The sequence below is a fragment of the Amblyomma maculatum genome, chromosome 2 (genome assembly GCF_055883805.1).
Source record: "Amblyomma maculatum isolate TAMU_Amacu chromosome 2, ASM5588380v1, whole genome shotgun sequence".
NCBI classification, from domain to species: domain Eukaryota; kingdom Metazoa; phylum Arthropoda; class Arachnida; order Ixodida; family Ixodidae; genus Amblyomma; species Amblyomma maculatum.
Window position 1 is genome coordinate 192,334,694 of NC_139345.1, and position 21,274 is coordinate 192,355,967.

The 21,274-nt window shown below is 47.4% G+C and overlaps 1 protein-coding gene across 1 annotated transcript in view; it reads right to left on the bottom strand.

Annotated features, from left to right (window-relative positions):
- LOC146200791 (uncharacterized) overlaps positions 1-20,791 on the bottom strand; it is a 46,334-nt gene extending 25,543 nt beyond the window's left edge. The window contains exons 1-3 of the mRNA XM_084592430.1: positions 20,756-20,791; positions 15,378-16,265; positions 14,950-15,293 (exon numbers count right to left, since the gene is read on the bottom strand). Of these exons, the coding sequence (XP_084448556.1) occupies positions 14,950-15,293; positions 15,378-16,265; positions 20,756-20,791 (1,268 nt within the window). The remainder of the gene's footprint in view (positions 1-14,949; positions 15,294-15,377; positions 16,266-20,755) is intronic.
- Between the last annotated feature and the right edge of the window lie 483 nt (positions 20,792-21,274).

Below are 21,274 nucleotides of genomic sequence, written 5' to 3' on the forward strand. Positions count from 1 at the left end.
ACTGCTAAGTGAAAAAAAAACGAACTTTCATACTGCTCTGTCCTTTGCCGAGGCAGCTCCAAGCTATCACTCACTTGAAACCGTGCCCGTTGGACAGCCTGCCCCCCCCCCCCCCCAATTCTTTCATCCTTTCCGCACTGCTAAGTGAAAAAAAAAACAAGCTTGCATACTGCTCTGTGCTTTGCCGAGGTTGCTCCAAGCCATCACTCACTTGAAACCGTGCCACATGCGTTGGCCAGCCTGCCCCTCCCCCCCCTTCGATTCTTTCATCCTTTCCGCACTGATAAATAAAAGAAAACAGAAAGATTGCATGCTGCTGTGCGCATAGCTCGTAGGACAGCTAGACTCCTCTCCCATTACCTCCACTCCCCCTTCCCACCCACCACTCGTTTTAAAGAACGGCCAACATCCCAGCACCCTTGGATCCTTGCCGCGCAGACAAGGCAGCCCTTTCCTCATTCCATTCCAGTAAAATGAAAAAAAAAAAGCTGTGGAGGACATGCAGAAGTGACATAGTCACGTCACTTTTGTTTCAATGAGGTTTGGGTTGCTTTGGCCTGAGCAGCATTATAGTGAGTACTCAAGATTTGATTGCTTCTGTGCGCAGCGCGTTAGAGCACAGGGCTCGATCGGCCACCTTTGTACCTTAAGTTAAACCCGTTGTATGAAACGATAGTGCCGGAAAATTGTTGGTTCATAAGCTAAGCCACATCTTTTATGAATTTACAGCCTAATTTCAAACACCAACGTTTATGTGCCCTTAGAAGATGCTCTCAGTTTAGACAGTTATTGCTTTTCTGCCACTGTAAAACAGCATATGTGTGGCATGCATGTGTGCACGTAACTCATGCACTAGCCTTGCATGTTTTCATTACAATGAGGAAAACAAATGCACAATCCCTGCAGCGCACTGCGAAGAAGCAGACACTTGACTCCGTCTCCTTACATTGCTCGAATACCAGCACCCCGCTAAACCACCGGAAGAAAAAGGATGAAAGCTATGCAAAAGATTGCAAACAGACAGAATCGGCGCTAGCTCTACATTCCCCTGCATCATGCCTTTTGACTGAGCAGCGCTTCGCTCTCAAGAAAAAAAGAATACAAACTCCACAAGATATGTGTATGTAACATATAGGCTATGTCACTGATGTATCACGGGATTATGCACTGAAGACATGCAAAAATATCCTCCTAATTCCCTTTGGGGCAGAAGTTGGGTGCAATGCTGAATATTTCTGTGTCAAACCTCATGTTATGCACGAATCTGACGAGGAGCATGCCTTGACTATTCAAAACCAGAAGGGGCGGGAGTGGGGGGGTTTAGAATTTTGTTACTGAGTGGAGCAGGTAATGGATGTGGTCATTGTCACAAGAAATGTCTCCTGGCAGCCGCCTATTTTTACCCCCAAAATAGGTTTGGCTGCCACAGTGAAGGGGTTTTCGCTGAGCAGAGAAGCATTGCCGAAATATTCTGCCAGAAAAACCCCATACTTCATTCATGGTCTATGATTAGATATGGCACAGGATTATCAATAACACTCCCCTCTATTTTCTTTTCACGGTACATACAAAATGTATTCGCACTAAATTTAGCTACCAAAAAAGTGCAGGAGGGCCTTTTAGAGAGGAAATTTGTCAGAGCTGATATATAAGCAGCCATCAACAGTTCTAGTTGAAGACAGGAAGACCAGAAAAATCCCCTCCAGAAAGGTCTTCAAGGAGTTTCGATTTGAGAAAAATTTATTCACAGCAGTTTTGCATAAACGTTGTGTGAAATTTAGAAAAACAAAGACAGACATGCTGAAAAAAGAAAAAATTTAATAGGGACAAGAGAGGTGGCAACTGCGGAAAAGTGGACCACCTGTAACCCTGGTCTGGACGCATGCCAGGCAGTCACTTTGGATTTATATTATATAGGCTCATGCTCTCTTCGATTGTTCCCTCTGAAGTGTACTATTAGTTTTCATGTAGGCTCACTTTTAGAGAAAAACCATGCAATTTTTTGAGAATTTTAAGAAGTAAATAATTTCAGGAGATCGAAAGCTCCTTGAAATAGTTCCTGAAAACCAAGGGTAGTCAATGATATCAAAGGCTTGTGTAAAGCACGCTCCATGATCATCATATTGAAGGGAACGGCTTACCAGCCCAGCCTCTGGGGCCTGTGCCCAATCAAGTATGGATGCATCATGTAAAACGTATGAAATCAGCTGGTAATGACATCTGTTTCAAAACTTCTGGCTTTTCCTATCTTAAAGTAAGCTCGCATTTTAAGTAAATAGCACTTAGTGAATAGAATGCAGTAATTTATATAAAAGCCAGCTTCAGCTTGTCCTCAATGTCCTTTTATTACCCTAAAGCTGAACATAAGCTATGAGAGACATCATGAAGGAGGGCTCTGGGTTAGTTTCCAGAGCCCTATTCCTCAAAAGCTCTTCAAGCTATTCACTGGCACCAAATGTGGGAAAATTTGCATTTTGCCTCTATCAACAGGCCACAGGCACCATTCCACTCGTCATTCTCGCACTCAACAGCCAAATGTCATAGCCAGTAAGCAACGGCAGCAAGCAAAGAAAACACTGAAGAAACCTAAATGTCAAAATAAACATGAGGGGTCACAAATGCAGTAGTGGGTTAGGCAAATAAAGACCTACACACGCTGAAAGATGTCTTCAGTGCTTACATCAATGTCCTGCTTCTTGCCCACGACAGCAGAGCGCAATTCCGGCAAATGGTATAGAGCTTGAAGGAGCCATTGCTTATGAAGCCACATGGAGCTTGCTGTAAGGTAAAAAGTACCATGACCAAACAAATTAGTGAAAACGTAATATAGTGCAACACGTACATGCAGAGGCTTTGTGAGCAAGAAATAAAGGCACAGAGTAGGAACACCACAATACTGTTTTTTTTCTTGAAGTGATGCAAGATATGCTGGTGCAGGTCACTGCATGAAATTTACCTCTGCCTGCTAAATAATCCTATTTTATTATTGTTTAATTCAAAATTTCGCTTTGGCATTCAATTAGTTGAAGGGCGATTGCCTACAATGCCAGAGAAGAAACAATGTTGACATCACCCGGGACATACCAACAGTGAAATAAAATAACTCCGTTCACTCCATGTCGTCGCCAGCCTGGCAAAAGAGCAAGTCAGGCATCACAGTGCCCCTAGTTACAAATAAAAAGCATTTACTTGACTTTAACTGCAAGTGCATTTTAACAGCCTATCCATAATCCACCAGTTCCCACTAGGTTCGAGATCAGAAAAGCACTCCCTTTCTTGATGCTTTACATCAAGCGAGCACCTTAATTGGTACTGCAGGGCCTAATACATACCTGCAACTACAATACTACTTTTCTAAGAGATGTGGAACTTCATTAAAATTCATTTTATGACCGAAGTAGCAAAGATTGTATTCTATCTTGAAAGAAGCAGCAAGGAAAAAGAAGGGTATGAAAGGAGACAATACGGGCACTAACTTACAATCATGTTTATTGAAGCACCCATGAAATATATAAAGAAGTCGAGCAACAACGCAAACCACTCAATCACTGATAAGCAAAAAGTAAGACATGAATCACTAAAATTTAAGAACGGTTCCCTATCTATATAACCCAACTCACTGCATGGTAACATAATGGATGTCTCACTAACACATTCATTACCTAGTTATAAAATGTATCTAGTTTCAATGATTTCCCAGCTGATTTGCAATGGATGACAGCCAGAATGTGTGCGGCAGAAAGAAACTGAAAGCAACCAGTGCATTCTTTACAATGCACAGCCAAGTTGACCTCTACCTATATCTACTCACATGGAACCGTACGGATGTTTTAGTGATTCATGTTTTGCTGTCTGCTTATTGGTGATTGAGCAGTTTGCGGTGTTGCTTGGCATTATATATTTCTTGTTTGCACAATAAACTTTAGTTGCGAGTTAGCATCTGCTTGCTTCTTTTCACGTCTTTGTTTTTTCGTGCTGCTACTTTCAAGATGCTCTCAGTCTTGACAGTTATTTCTTTTCTGCCACTGCAAAACAGCATATGTGTGGCGTGCGTGTGTGCAAGTAACTCATGCACTAGCCTTGCATCTTTTCATTACAATGAGGAAAACAAATGCACAATCCCTGCAGCGCACTGTGAAGAAACAGACTCTTGACTCCGTGTCCTTGCATTGCTCGAATACCAGCAACCCCGCTAAACCACCGGAAGAAAAAGAATGATCCAACATTTTGGTTCACGGCCCCTTTTCCCAAGCATTTCACCCCAGAACAGCCGAGCACCAGGCCGGGGGAAATCTTGTACCCATTGGAAACCGGTGGGTACCCGTCGGCACTGGGGATCGAATCCGTACCTCCCGAATGCGAGGCGATGCTCTACCACAAGGCCACCGCTTACCAACTCACCTAAATTGCCATCCTTATGATTGTACTTTAGTCAGTGAAATTTTACTTCATGTGACACTAATCAACACACATGACCACGTTTCATGAATCGTAAAGCCATTCAATGAGAGCATCATCATAAAGCATGAAAGTTGCCTCAGAAATGCAGCTGTCCATGCCAACACAGCTTGCACGGACATGATTTTCTGTGGTAAACAAAAACTGGGCTGCTGCAAGGGTGGTACAGAGCAAGCAGAGGGTGCTCTGACACTGAGGAGAAATGTGGCATTGAATCTTGCTGTACATGGGGACAATGTTTTGGGGCTATGCAGCCTAGTCTAGGTACGAAAGGAAAGGAGAAAAGTTTCTGTCCCCTTGCCGTGAAGAGTGATTTGCTCACTATTTGGGCTAGGGGTGTACAGGGTTCAAGTGAAGGGAGGAAGTTGGAGAGTTAATCCCACGTCACTAGGGCTGAAGTAACCCACTCTACATGGCAAGGGGAAAAAGGTATGTTGGCTCCTCCTGGCGAAGAACAAATCGCTGCAAAATGAAGGAAGCTACTTCTGACGCTGTGGCAGATGGAAGTGCGGCGGTTTCTGCATACCTCGTCAGATGATCAACGGCTACAATAGCCCAGCGGTTGCCGGCTGCAGTGTAGGGAAGCGGCCCATACAAATCAATGCCGACGCGGTCGGAAGGGCGTGGTGGGTTGGGTAACAGTAGCAACTCTCCAGCGGAACGTTGAGGAGATGGCTTGCGACGTTGACAGGTGAGGCATGAGCGAACGTACTTGAGTACGAAGGTGTACATGCCCCGCCCGTAGTAACGCAGCCGGAGACGAGCGTATGTCTTGAAGACACCCGCTTGACTGGATTGTGGGTCAGCGTGGAAATAGTCACAGATTTGCGAACGTAGCTGCCGGGGAGTAACTAGCAACCACTTGAGGCCATCTGCGCAGTAGTTGCGGCGGTAGAGGAGGTTATCACGAATGGCGAAGTGGGAAGCATGACGGCGGAGAGCACGCGATGGAGAAGCAGCTGTAGGATTGGAGATAAAATCTAGGAGAGAATTTATCCAAGGATCTTGCATCCTAATATTGTATACATCTTGGTTTCCAGTGGTCAATATTGTCTAATGAGCTTTAATGGATACCCATCATTGCACATATCATGGCATAGGTTGGGCAATGTTGTTCTGCCAACATGAACGGCTTGTCAACATTGCCATCCATTGGCATCCATTGGTCAATATTGTCCCACCAGGTTTGGTGGCATCCTAATATTGTATACATCTTGGTTTCTAGCGGTCGATATTGTCTAATGAACTTTGATGGCTGTCCAGAATTGCACAATTCAGGCTGCGGCGGTACTCAGAAAAACAGCAAAAGCAGCTCTGACTGATACAAGGATGTTTTTCAATGTGCATTTATCCCAATCTGACAGTCGTTTTGGGATAATTGCCCCCCAACAAAACGTTTCACAGGCCCGGACACGCAGTTTATGTTCAACTGTTGAAGATATTCATCCGCCATACATAATTTGGGTCGGGTGTCACAGCTATGATATACCTGCTGGTGTCCTAGCTAACTTGAACCATGGGTTACAAAATAATATAATTGAGGTAGTTCATTGAAAGCTATAGCATACCACTGCAGCCTCCTTGCGCACTACATGTAATTTTTGTTTTGCAATCACTTATATTGGCTAATTACGTTAATTTTTCTAATTTATTTATCAATTTTAGACCAAAAATGTGAATGGGGAAGTTGGAGTCCGCTTTCAGAAACCCTCATTCCAGTAATAGTGACAACGAAAATATCACGTATATCTTTTTTTTTCCGGGCTCAGAAGAAAGCCCGCGAAATACAAATAAAACCACGTGACTATAGCCCAATTCGCGCGCCACGATTGTGGTGCTCTCAGTCGTGGTTTGAGTGAACAAAATCAGCTGCAGCGGTGTCTCCTCGGCCCCGTGTTCGCCCGCGTCTGACCACGTGACGGTGCAAGTAGCAGCGAGCGCGGCGAGCCGACACATCCGAGATTCTAACAAGGCCTTTACATCACCTTCGCTCCCATCAGCGAACGTCACTACAAGCGGACGAGCGATAAGGTATCAGAATCTGCGCGTACAGGCTCGGGTAAAAGATGACATTATATTGATTATATGTGGCTAGGGTAAGATTCGCGCTCACACCTTCATTTGCTGGCACTTTATCGCCATCCGGCTGTCGTGACGTAGGCTGCTGAGGCGCGCAGGCCTTGCCGAGATCTCGTGAGCTCGAGCTCGCTCCAATTAACCGTCGGCAACATTTCAGCCTGCCGCTGCAACGGGACCATATCGGATCACGGCCGCAGCTGATTTCGCTCGCTCGAACAACGACTAAGAGCGCCACAATCGTGGCGCTCAAATGCGCTGATCACTTGGTATTATTTGTATTCCGCGGGCTTTTTGTTTTGAGCTTGGAAAAAAAGATACACGTACTTGAGACTTTCTTTGTCACAATTAAAATAATGGAGGTTTCTGAATTAGGTGTTCTACGACTTTCGAATTCACATTTTTGCTTTAAGCTGAATATTTAGTAAGTTAGAAAAATAAAGTAATTAGTTAACAAGTAATTGCAAAACAAAAATTCCCTCTGGTGAAAAAGGAGGCTGGCAGTTGTATGCAACTGCATGACTTCACTGACCTAGCTCAAATATATTATTTTGTAATCCTTGGTTCAAGTAGCTGGGACGCCCGGTATAATGTTTATGGGGATTATTGCACGCATGCATTGTCCTAAAAATTTGGCTTAGCTGACCGCACAAATAAAATGCACAGAAGCGCCACCACAGAAATGTAGAATGTTTTTTCTGAATAAATTTTCCGTGATTCGCTATGTATTGTGGACGATCTGCGATTATATTTGACAATTTTGGTCAACATTAGTCTCTTCTATTTATAACGAGGCACGAATAATTATGTAAAATTCTGCAATATCTTCGAGGCGCAATTCCTACACACAACATAGGGCCGGGTGTCGATAGCGTGGATAGCTAACAAAGCTATATATTGTTCGAAACTTAAGAAAAGGGTTGAAAAACTTCCGACATCACGTGGAATATACACTGCAGAAATTTGCGAAAGCGGGATTAATGCTGCTGCAGACGGCGCATCACGTACGTATCGTGATCATTATCAACAAATATAGCGTCATTATCATTAATTCATCATTTTCGTTATCACTAAATTCAGCATCATTCTCGTCGCTATATCATATCCTCACGGTAGATAAGGAAAATTATATATGATGCGAGGCCAGGGAGACCAGCTCCATATAGATGCTGCCGGCCATCTTGCGGAACACGATATTCTTTGTAATTAATCAGTTTATAATTAAGATACGTGTTGCCCGAAATACTAAATATTGTACAATAGAAAATAAGTGTAATTAATGTTTCAAAGTTTGAGAGCACCATCGGAAATCATTTTCGATAAAGAGTGCCTCACGTATACTCCTCGATCTACAAAGAAAAGCCCGCGAAATACAAAACCATATACCTGACTAGCGCGTTACTGCGCCACAATTGTGCTGCTCTCATTCACAGTTTGAGTGAACAAAATCGATCATGCTGAGACCGTGGCTTCACATTGCCTTTGCTGGGGCGGGCCGTTATGCGCACGATGACTCCGCGTCAGAAAGCACGCGACGGTGCGCATGGTGCAGCTACCGCAGATGAGATCGGTGCAGTCATATATATACTGTCACGGACAACAGGGCTAGACGTGACTAAAACGACGGGACGAAGCTGTACCAGCAGGCACCGTTCGGCACACAGCACGCGAGTCAACTTCAGTGTCCTCTTCTTCCAGGCGCAGCAAGAACATGGGGACACCAGGTGGCATTACTCCCCCTCTTAAAAAAAGAAATAAGGGACGGAGCGCGAGCGATGGCAATGTAAGCGAAAAGAAAGATCAGCACATGGACAGCATAGATAACGGAGGCTGGGTAAGGTGTCCTACGCGACAACGAAACAAGCGCATAGCGCACTACCGCGTGAAATAGGGCTTCATGCGGACAACGTGCACGACCTCGGAGCGTGGTGCCGACGCGAGGGCTGCACAGTACCCACTGGAAGAACTTCGTAAGTCACTTCCGTGACTCGGCGCAGAACTTCGTAAGGTCCGAAGTAACGGGAAATTAGTTTATCACACAAGCCGGGCCGACGCACCGGGGTCCACACCCAAACTTTCTCTCCAGGATGGTATTCGACGTATCGATTACGGAGATTGTAGCGGCGTGCATCCGTGCCCTGCTGTTGTTGAATGTGAATGCGGGCAAGTTGACGTGCTTCCTCAGCGCGCTGAGAAAACTGCTCGGCGTCTGGCGTGAGTGGATCATCATCTGTGCAGCTCGGAAGCATGGCATCCAACATCGTCTGAACGTCACGTCCGTAGACTAGGCGAAATGGTGTAAAACGCGTCGCCTGTTGGGTGGCCGTGTTGTAGGCATTTGTGATGTAGGAGAGAATTTCATGCCAGTTTTTGTGCTGCGAGTCTATGTACATTGCGATCATGTCGGCGATGGTTTTGTTGGGTCTCTCCTTAAGGCAATTCGTCTGCGGGTGATATGCAGTAGTTTTTCGGTGGCTGGTACGACTAAGCTCGAGCACGTCGTGCATGAGCTGTGCCGTAAACGCGGTGCCTCGATCGGTTACGACTAGGGACGGTGCGCCACGACGCAACACGATTTGTTGCATAAAACATTGAGCGATCTCAATTGATGTGCCCCGCTGCACTGCCTTGTTTTCCGCATAACGCGTGAGATAGTCTGTCGCGACTATAATCCATTTGTTACCCATCGATGACAGCGGAAATGGGCCCAGTAGGTCGATGCCGACTTGGTCAAACGGCGTCCGAGGTGGAATAATAGGTTGGAGCAAACCCGCGGGCTTGAGAGGAGGCACCATTTGACGTTGACACTCGCGGCAGCCTCTGACGTAGCGATGGACGACGTCAGAAATGTTAGGACAATAATAGGCTTGACGAACTCGAGAGAGCGTGCGTGCAAAGCCCAAGTGGCCGGAGGTGGGCTCATCGTGGCAAGCAAAAAGGATATCGTCGCGAAGGTCGGCCGGCACGACAAGGAGGTGCGCTCGATCAACAGCGCTGGTGTTTTTCTTGAATAAAACGCCATTCCGAAGACAGAATGCAGACAGGTGCCTTCCAAACTGGCGGGGGACGTCAGCAGCGCGACCCTCCAGGTGGTCAATGACAGGTCGAAGGTCTGGGTCAGCTCACTGTCGGGTCATTATGTCTGAGGCATTCACTAGTCCAAGAAAACCTCTGTCGTCCGTGACGTTATCGGCAAATCCGACGGGTGCCCGGAGAGCGCGTCAGCATCTTCGTGCTTCTGACCAGATTTGTACACAATGAAGTAATCAAATTATTGGAGGCGAAGGCTCCATCGTGCTAGGCGCCCCGATGGGTCATGGAGAGTGGCCAGCCAGCACAATGAATGGTGTTCAGTAACGACTTTAAACGCACGGCCATAGAGGTAAGGCCTAAATTTCATAGTTGCCCACACAACCGCGAGACATTCCTTTCCCGTAGTGGAATACTTTGTTTCAGCGCGGGAGAGCGTGCGGCTGGCATACGCAATGACCCATTCCGGGCCAGCTTGGTGTTGAACGAGTACAGCGCCAAGGCCGATGTTGCTGGCGTCGGTGTGGACTTCGGTGGCAGCGTCTTCATCAAAGTGCCCGAGAACAGGGGTAGTTTGCAGTCGTCTACGCAGCTCCGCAAAAACCTCCTGTTGCTCGGCGGCCCACACGAACTGTGTATCATCCCGCGTGAGGCGGGTGAGAAGTGCAGCTATCTTGGAAAAGTCGGCGATGAAGCGGCGGTAGCACGAACACAAACCCAGGAAACGTTTTAAACTCCTCTTCGTGGCAGGAACGGGAAATTTGGCGACAGCGGCAGTTTTGCCGGGGTCTGGCCTAACGCCTGCGGCACTCACAAGATGACCGAGAAACTTCAACTCTTTGTAGCCAAACTGGCACTTCTCGGGCTTGAGCATCAAGTCAGCTGACCGGAGGGCATCTAATACTGCGCGAAGGCGTTCGAGGTGTTCTCCAAAGGTTTCAGAGAACACGACAACGTCGTCGAGATAAACTAAACAGATTTGCCATTTGAGGCCGGCGAGAACGGTGTCCATCATGCGCTGAAAAGTAGCCGGCGCTGAACATAGGCCGAATGGCAGCACTTTAAACTCACACAGTCCATCTGGGGTGACAAAAGCTGTTTTTTCGCGGTCCCGTTCATCGACCTCAATCTTCCAGTACCCGCTCTTCAATTCAATGGAGGAGAAGTACTGGGCGCGATGAAGCTTGTCGAGCGAATCGTCGATACGGGGAAGCGGGTAGACGTCTTTTTTAGTGATGTGGTTCAACTTTTGATAATCAACACAGAAGCGAAGGGTGCCATCTTTTTTTTTTTTCACCAGCACGACAGGGGACGCCCACAGACTGTTGGAGGGTTGCATGACACCATCACGAAGCATCTCCTGAACCTGTGTCTGAATCGCTTCACGTTCCGTCGTTGAGATGCGATACGGCTGCCGGCGTATAGGGCGGGCATCGTCGGGAGTAATTATACGGTGCTTCACAAGAGGCGTTTGCCAAATTTTCGATGACGTCGCGAAACAAGCACTGTATTTTAGAAGGAGAGAACGCAGGTCGTGTTACTGTGTTTCCGAGAGATCTGTACTAATATCCAGACGATTAAGGGATGGGCACACATTTTCAACTTCTTCAAACGTAAAACATTCAGAACCTACCGCTAAGGCGTCGGCAAATACGATTGCGGTAGCGCGGAAAAGATGGCGGGGTTCGTTCGTGAAGTTAGTCACCAGGAGCTCAGATCGGCCGTTACGGAGATGGATGAGACTCCGCGCCCAGGTGATGCCGTGGGTGAGCAAATGGGACTGGTTGCCCTCAGTGACCGCAGTTCCGCCACGTAGTTCATCGCAGTTAACAGTCACAAAAACCCTGGAACGTGGCGGAATAGAAACGTCTCGGCAGAAATTCGAAGGGCATGGCTTTGGCGGTCTGCGGTGTCAGTATCATCAGCTTTCTCGGTCGAAAAGGTCACGGTACGCTTCCGGAGATCGATAATGGCCCCATACTCCCGGAGAAAATCGACACCAAGGATACAGTCGCTCGGAGCAGTCAGGTATCACAAGGCAGTTGACAACAAACGTGGAGTTGCGAATTTGGACTCTCGCTGTGCACTGACCGCTCGGAGTTACGACATGTCCGCCAGCGGTTCGATCTGCGTGCCAGACCATGACGTCATCACGTTTTTTTAGAAGCGCCGCTAGCTTCCCGCTTAAAATCGAAAAATCAGCACCAGTGTCTACCAATGCGCTAACCTTGTAGCCGTCGAGGAGCACGGGTATATTCAGCGAGAGTATCTTCACGTGTACGAACTGTCGTCGGGGCCGTCAAGTCGCAGTCGCTCACAGGTCGCGCAGGGTATTGATCCCAGTATACACCCCGCACCTCCACCAAAATATGTCACGGACAACAGGGCTAGACGTGACTAAAACGACGGGACGAAGCTGTACTAGCAAGCAACGTTCGGCGCACAGCACGCGAGTCAACTTCAGTGTCCTCTTCCATGCGCAGCAAGAACATGGGGACACCAGGTGGCAATATGTTGTACCAAATATATCTGACTATTGCTTGAACTCGGCCGTCGCGTTACGGCCGCTGCTAATATATAGTTCACTCGAACCACGATTAGGAACACCGCGCGCAGTCGCGGCGCATGAATATGCTGTATATCGTGTGTAAGCCCGTTATACCTAGTGGCACGGGCAGAGGCACATTATTTTATGTTTTTTTTGGGGGGGTAGCCTCACCATAATATATATGTATATCGTGTGTGAGCTTTTGTATTTCGCGGGCTTTCTTTGGAGATGAAAAAAAAATGTACGCGTGAGGCTTTCTTTGCCACGAATAATTGGAATGACAGTTTCTTATGTACTTAAGGATTTATTGCAAACAAATAATTCCCTGTGGTGCTCACGACGGCTGGCTGCGGCCAAGTGTTGCCTACCTCAAAACGCTTTTAAAAACAGAGCATATGCTGGAGAAGATGGGACACCCATATATGTTTGATGGTCGTGGTACCAGCGATTATATATATATATATATATATATAAATATATATATATATATATATATATATATATATATATATATATATATATATATATATATATATTTATCTTTATCTTTATCTGAAAACACATCTGCATGTGTGCTTTAGCCAAGATTTAAAAATTGAGTTTTTATAAGCGCCTTTTAAGACACGTATTAAACGGGCTGGATGCATGCATTGGCACCATGACCTTTTATTTTTTATAGCGTAAGTGTAGGCTACAGGCTTATTTTTAAAATTTTCTTATTTGTGATTGATGAAGATAGAAATAACGGGGTTGCAGGCAATTAAGCGCCATAAATAGATGTGCAACTTATAGCATGGCTTCCAGGACCGAACTGCTCGTGTCCGACTTGCGCACCGAGCACGCGCCGCATGACTTTATTTTCGTCTTCTATACGTACAGTCGTGAGCAAAAGTGGTGTACAACACTCAGCCGGTGGCAGTTCTCGAGAAAACTGCCTCTCAAATTTATCTAGCAACAGCTATCTAAGATCGAGACAATAGTGGTGGTGCCCCATTTTATCCACATGCATGTGTCGATGTCGCTGTCTCTCACGCTATCGCTATATGGCATTTCGATGCAGTTTTCCCGAGCTCTGTCACTGGCTGAGTGTTGTATACCACTTTTGCTCACGACTGTACAATCATCCAGCAGTCACCGATTGGCGGCGGTGTGGCATCACGTTGAGACGCCGGTGGACTTTACAAAGTAACTTGCTTGCTGCGATTCGTTATTTCTTCGCCCGCGCCAATGGGCGAACAACCTCGCGTACTCTGTTGTGGTCAGGTACGTGTCATATGCCCGTCCTTGAAGTGAAGTGAATTCGCCGCACAAAATAAACGTATAGATACCGGCATGAGAACAAACACAAATGCATGCATGTGTTACACTTGAATTTTTTTACAGGTTTGACTCTCATATACCTTTAGTATTCGTCTGCTAGCACGATTCCCTAGGAGCGGCGTACTGTAGAGAGGGCGAGGAGATAGGCGCATGGCGTAGCCCAGCTAGCGACCGGTTTTGCTGGTTGGTGGCGGCGCGGGAGCAGAAAGGATAGAGAGCGCAGAGCGAGCGAACGCTATTACTGAGGATGCGAGAGCATTGGGATTCCTGAGTAGGTATACTTTTCGCTCCCGAGATAGCAGCCCAGCGTTTGGCTGGGGGAGCAGCAGCTTTTTAATTTTCTTAAAGAGATACGTACACCACCTAACACGAAATTGTTTCCTACTCGATATTTCACTTAAGAAGTCCTTGAGAATAAATCTCCAAAAGCGTCTCTAGTAACCTGAGTCGCTTTGGGAAGTTAAACCCCAATAACAAAACTTAAATCCACAAAACATGAAAAGCCATATATAACAAAGCGCTTGTGGACTGCGTGCGGCTGCTAATGATAAGCCTGCGATGGATGAAATGGAGTGATATAAGAGAGAGGGTATAGTTTTGCCAGTTAAAGTTATACCGAGCTCCTAGTTACTCACCCCGCGAAGGCGTTAATGAATGAAACAGAATTAAAAGCCTGCCTTATCTTCTTTCACAGTCATATAGCGCTTTAAAGCTTCTGAAATGAATGCTGTCAGCACCTGTCATTTGTGTATTGTGGCGTACGAGATGCGGAGGCCTATATATACCTAAAACTTGTATAATGCGCCCTAGCATAGTGGATTCTTTCGCTGTGGCCGCTGCATGCTACACCGCGCAGCTATGTACTGTGGTCAGACATATATGTCGCATATATATGCTTGTGCCAACATCATAACATCATATATGCTTGTGCTAACATCATATCACGCGCCTTCGTAGATGAAACGCTCCGTGGTCGCTACCCAGCACCTCCACCAAGATGTTAAGTGCTTTGTTCGCACGGGGGGTTTATTTACAGGGATCGGTACAAACAAGACTGCGGCGAAGCGTACTAACGTTCCTCTGCCCTTGCTCTTCTTCCTTCTTCACCGATCTACCCGACTGTTCTTCTTCATCTTCCGTCGACGTTCTAAGAAGGCGCGTGACAATATATATATATATATATATATATATATATATATATATATATATATATATATATATATATATATATATATATATATATATATATATATATATATTGTTACGGACGACAAGGAAGAAGAAGCGGGCAGTGGTGCGGGCAGGAGCGCTCGCGCTAGGCCCGCGAACATTAAACGTCATCTACCATCGTCATCGGTCAAGTTCTGTCTCCTGTCTTCATCGGCTTGCCGCTTCGTAACAATATATATTATATATATATATATATATATATATATATATATATATATATATATATATATATATATATATATATATATATATATATATATATATATATATATATATATGTCAACAACGGCTCAGAGACAGGTCCTACCTTGGCCTCCTTGGAAGAGCCCTTCTTTCCTTCCGCCGTCTTGTCCCCTTTCTTCTCCCCCTTAAGTTCCTGCTTCTCCTTTTTCATGGCCGCGGTGACCTTCTCCTTGGACGGAACCTTTATGATATCTGGCTTGACTTCCAACACTTCGTAAGGCTTGGGCGGGAGCAAGTTCGCCTGCTGCTCCAGGCTCAGTACCACGGGAGCTGTTGACTGCTGCTGCTGTTGCTGCTGCGGTGGCGGCAGCGGTGGGAGTGGTGCGGCGTGGACAACCGGCGCGCTCTCGCGTCCAACGACCACCGGCTCGGAAGGCGCCACAGGTTTCTACGCGACCGCATCGTAGCGCGGTGGTGCAGCGGCAGCAGGTACGGGTGGCATTTGCGCGACAGCCTGTCCCGTAGCCGGCACCATTGACGGTTCGCCGGCCTCGCCTGTCTCCAGCTTTTGCAGCCCGGCATAATCCCTGCCCTTCTCCGACTTTTTCTGGCCCGGTTGAGGTATGCGCTGGCTCACGTCGAAGGACTTCTGCACCTCGGGGCAGATCTTGAATGCCTCGAAGCCCTCCACTTGCGCGGGCGTCATGTCGTGGAAGCGGATAGCCTCCACCAGCGTGCTGGCGTACTTGCTGCGTGCCTTGCAGTCGTAGTGGATCCAGTTCATCAAGGCCTTGTACAGTGACAACTCGTCTTCAGCTCTGATGACGTCAGCGCGCAGTATCTCCTTAAGCTGCGTGGCATCCAGCTCGTAGAAGCTGTCCGTCTTGGCGATTTCCTCGAAGTTGTGCGTGATGAATCGGAACAGCTGCTTCTCTTCATCCGGCATGTTGAGCTTCTTGGCGGCGATCCAGGCCGGAAGGCTGCGTTCTATGGGCTCCTTGTCGAACACCCGGTTCCAGCAACTGGCCTCCAGCGGCTTCATCTGGAGGCTGTTCGCGGCGTGGTAGACATCGATCACGTTCTGCACGTTCACAGCGGCGTCACCTGTGCGCATGTATTCCATGACGACAGTGAAGGTCTTGTCGTCGAGGCCCTTGATGTGGATCCTGGGTATGGTGTCTCCACGTTGCGTGGACACGATATCTCTGAGAGCTGGGCTAGCCTCGCATAGCACGGCTGTGGGCATCAGGTAGTCACTCTCCCTCAGCTGGATCACGGCGACGCAGTTCAGAGAGCCGTAGTCCACGAGGTTGCCGATCTCCTTGCTGAATCCGGCGCTTCCGCTGAGGGCCGCGCTGCCGCGGCGTTGTTCTTCCTCAGCCTGGCGGTGGCGGCGGCCGCGGTGGCGCCGTGCGGCCGGCTGTACCGACCACGCTGCCGATACTTACAGCCTAGGGACGCCGCCCAAGCGCAGTCGGCCCATCGGTATATATATATATATATATATATATATATATATATATATATATATATATATATATATATATATATATATATATATCGCGATTTTAGTAAGGACCAAAACGAAACACGTGAGAAAATAGGAACAGTAATAAATAATAGTGTTCTCTGTGCGAGCAATACATTAGGAATACAGTGCGTGTGGTAATACAGTTTTCATAAGTTCTTTAATTCTTCTTGATTATTAATGCTTTCATGGTTTTTTGCATTAAAACCCACTTATTGAGCACAGCTAGGACCTTTCCATTATATGGGATTAAGCCGGCCGAGAGCATCGATATTGAGCGTACGTGTGATCCTGTAAAAATTATATGTATAACGTTGCTTTTCATCAACATCATCATAATCAGCCTGATTATACCCACTGCAGGGCGAAGGACTCTCCCATATTTCTCCACTTAACCCGGTTCTGTGCTAGCTGCATCCACTTGACTCCTACGAATTTCTTAATCTCATCCGCCCACCTAACTTTTTGCCGCCCCCTGCTACGCTTTCCTTCCCTTGGAATCCAGTTTGTTACCCTCAGCGACCATCGGTTATCCTCTCTTCGCACTACATGTCCTGCCCATGTTCATTTCTTCTTCTTAATTTCTACTAGAATGTCGGTAACTTGAGTTATTTCTCTCACTCACTCTGCACGCCTTCTATCTCTTAATGTTACCCCTACCATTTTTCGTTCCATAGCCCTCTGGGTTGTCCTCAACTTAAGTAGAACTTTCTTGGTTAGCCTCCACGTTTCAGCTCCATAGGTTACGTTGCTTTTAGCTGACGGTGATGCCGTGGGTGAGCAAAAGGAACTGGTTGCCCTCAGCGACCGCCGTTCCGTCACGTAGTTCATCGCAGTTAACAGTCACAAAAACACTGGAACGTGGCGGAATATAAACGCTCTCAGTAGAAATTCGAAGAGGGGCACGGCTTTGGTGGTCTGCGTTGTCAGTATCATCAGCTTTCTCGGTCGAAAAGGTCACGGTACGCTTCCGGAGATCGATAATGGCCCCATACTCTCGGAGAACATCGACACCAAGGATACAGTCGCGGGAGCAGTCAGGTATCACAAGGCAGCTGACAACAAACGTGGAGTTGCGAATTTGGACTCTCGCCGTGCACTGACCGCTCGGAGTTACGACATGTCCGCCAGCGGTTCGAATTTGCGTGCCAGACCATGGCGTCATCACTTTTTTTAGAAGCACCGCTAGCTTCCCGCTTAAAATCGAAAAATCAGCACCAGTGTCTACCAATGCGCTAACCTTATAGCCGTCGAGGAGCATGGGTATATCGAGCGAGAGTCTATCTTCACGTGTACGAACTATCGTCGGGGCCGTCAAGTCGCGGTCGCTCACAGGTCGCGTTGTCGGGGGGTCTTCGTCGAGTCGATTTGAAGCGGCCTCGCCCCCTGAGGTCGCTGTCTTTAGTTTTCCCGGCCCGGACTAGGCGACCGTCGCTGCGCCATCCCGGAGGAGCTGGGCTGCGAGGATGGTCGGCGTGGAGACGGAGATCGTGACTGTCGTCTAAAAGGTGGCGCCATGCGCTGCTGGGCTACGTAGTCCTCAATATCTCGGGGTCGTTGGCCTAAAGGAGGTCTACGCATGTCGATGGGGAAACCCTTCAGTCCCAGTTGACGATATGGGCACAGTCGATACAGGTGACCAGGTTCTCCGCTGTGGAAGCACAGGCACTGCCGATTTGGGGCACGCCACAGGTCTGCCTTTCGCTGGGGTGGTCGGCGGTTGTCGATGTACGGCTCGGGGTAGGCTGAATACAGTGAGCCTTGGTCGGGTGGCAGTAATTGTGTGGAATCAGTTGGGGGACGTCGCAAGATGTAAATATAACGTGTAAATATATCTGGCTCCGAATGCAGTTCTGATTCTTGGCTTAACTCCTTCACCGAAGTGCTTTTCTTTCTTACGATGGGAGGCTTTTCCCCTGAGAACATTTGCTGAAAACTGGAATTGCTATCTTCTGGCTTATGCATATATATATGCTGCTGTATGAGCCTTCAGTATATCCTTGCAATTTTCTTGTAGATCGGGCCCTTTTGTAGGTATTTTGTAGATCCCTTTTCCTAAAGAAAATTTACATTCCTTAGGATATATTATTTGCAGTTGTAAACATTTACAAGTGTACGAGTTTTTGCTTTACATTTCTCATATATATTCCGTACTTGAGCTATACTTAATATTTAGTTGCCTTTTCTAAAGCACGCAGTAAGTTTGAGAGGGAACGCGGATTCGGTAAATGGCGCCACCAGGCCCCTGCCAGCATATTTGGGTGGCTCTGAAGAGAGCCGTTATATCTTCAATGTTGAAGCCTTTTGCAGACGAAGATGTGTGGCTCGATGTAGGAGGTTTCACCGTCTACGACAATCAATGCACAGATCATGAAGTTGTAGAACTGAGTATGCGGCTTAAGTGGACGTTTTTCGATGGGGCGGAAATGCAAGATTCACACGCACGCACTGCGTTGAAAGCTCGCTAAAAGAATTCCAGCTGTCCCGAAATTAGCGTATAGATCGAGCTCCTTCACTCGGGATCCGTTGCGTTTCACTGCATTGCTGCAGATTTGAGGCAAGGAAATTGATATATGCGAATGCTAGACCCACGTCTTCCAATCTGTACCAACCATTATCTATTCAGTTGAGGTGGATAATAGGTACTACTACCCAAGCTTGATATAGTGCAGCTTCAAGCACTGAACTTTGTCCCTGAGGGTGAGAAGAGGCCGTGCCTTCGTTTCTGACCCAACTGCATCACATCGCCAGATGTTAAGAGATGACGACGGAAGTGGCACTTTGTAGAGACTTCTCTGCGCGTTCAGTAAGCCCCCCTTGAAGGAATCACCGAATATATTTATGATTGCTACAATGCTTCCATCAAGCAAGAAACAATCGCCAGGCTTCACACGGTGTTTCAGCTCTGTAGGCCTGGTTTTTGTTGAATGTTTCACTTCGACAGTTTTTTGCTTATTTGGAAAAGAGACTTGGAGGAAGTACGGAGTTTTCGTTTTAGCTTCCTAAGGAAGCTCTCGAATGCGAAGGCACTGAAATCGTCCAAGGGTCCATGGTCCTGACACTGCTCCGCAAGATGTATAAGCGTGTGTACATTGTACACAAGCTGGTGTGGGCCATACAGTCTTGCAAATTCATTCACAAAGTACTTCAAAAGGTCTCCTGCATACTCATTGTAAGCCAGGTAATGGTCACGTGACACTAGTAGTCTAGCTGCCACATGAAACACTAAAAAATGTTCATAGTGTTCTTTGCTGAGGACGCGCTTCAAGGCCACTGGTCCCACGTACAGAAGAAAGGAGCGAAATTCAGTGGCCTTCCAGCGATCAAGCTCTTCAATACCTCTTGGTTTACGTTGAAAAGGGCTCGGGAAATCTTTGGAACACTGACGTAAGACTGGTGCTGAGCTGGTGCGGCTGCTGCCTGCTAAATCTCGTCTTGTGGCCTGGGCACACCCAATTCCGCAGCAGCCGTCGCATAACACCAAGGCACACAAGGTACATATATTCGGTAGGGAAAAGTGTCAAGATGCCAACATCGAGAAGTACAAACGGCGACATACCATTGTGATGACGCTTGTCTTGTTGTTGCCTGAATAACGTGTCTGTGCGCTTTGGTGCGTCCATGTCAAGAAATGTCATTCTTCCATCTAAGTGTCGACCTTGATGGCTGCATCGTTCGCAGGCATAATAGCCTGTGTGTCCTATTATAGCCTTCACGTAGCTCCTTGCAGGCGCATCACAGATCATTGCAGCAAGCTTCACCCCAATGTGGGCGCCTTTAAAAATGATGCCATTTGCAATAAGTTTGCTGAGTTCCTCAACAAATGGCTTCAGGAAGTCCTGCAGGCTAGGAGGCTTGCCTGAACCGCAGTAACAACTCACTACAAATGGGCAAGAGTTCTTGAAGTTGACAATTCGGCAGAGTATGGGCCAAAAGCACACCTGGCTACTTTTGTACAATGGCACTTCATCAATATTGCCCTGCAATATTACCTCCAGAGGGAGTGTTTCTGCCCTTACGGCCTGCCGGATGCCCTCCTCCAGGCCAAAGTGAACGAAGGATCCGTTTTGTTCAAGATGCGCTTTGAGCTCTGTTCGCATCAGTGTGCGCGCATCTTTGGGCAATTCACTTAAGCCTCGTCGCCTGCAAAAGTCTAACAGGTCATTTGTACCTGAATGAGGGAAATTATTCTTGCTGGAAATGACGGCTAGATCTTCGGCAACAGAAAATTTGCAGGGGTAAAAGCTTGATGTTTCCACAAGCGCAGCTTCTACTTGCGGAGCTTCCCCAATGTGCAGCGAAGAAACGGACGTGTCACCGCTTTCGGTGGAGCTGGAATTTCCGCTGCTTGAGGAACATGCAGAATCATCGTCGTCGCGTACGTCCACACGTTGGCCACTTGTTGTAGGTGAGTCCATGACGCATTCCTTGCTTCCAGCAAACGTCGAATTAGCAGCACCGGCGTTGCCACGGTCACGACATTCACTGGCTACAGCAGTGAGTCTTACGCGCTTCCTGTCCTGAATCCTGCGCCTCGCTCTCGTCAATCGAGTGAACTTCCCTGCCTTCCGATGTTTCTCTGGGCACGGACTTCGATGACGTTGGCCGAGTTCCTCGAGTATTTCACCTAACTCTTCGCGGCACGGTATGTGCTCCATCTTGAAGCCATGACTGCGCACGAGATGAGAAAATTAAGGCACGAAAAAGAGTTCCGAGGGCCGAGACCACGACGTGGCAAGAGGCTGAGAGGAGTCCGCCGCGCAAACCGGTTGGAGAAGCTTCTTTCTTATCTCCTCCTTTCTCTTCAGCGCGCGCCCCGCTCCGGCCTCCGCAAGCACACACACACACACACACACACACACACACACACACACACACACACACACACACACACACACACA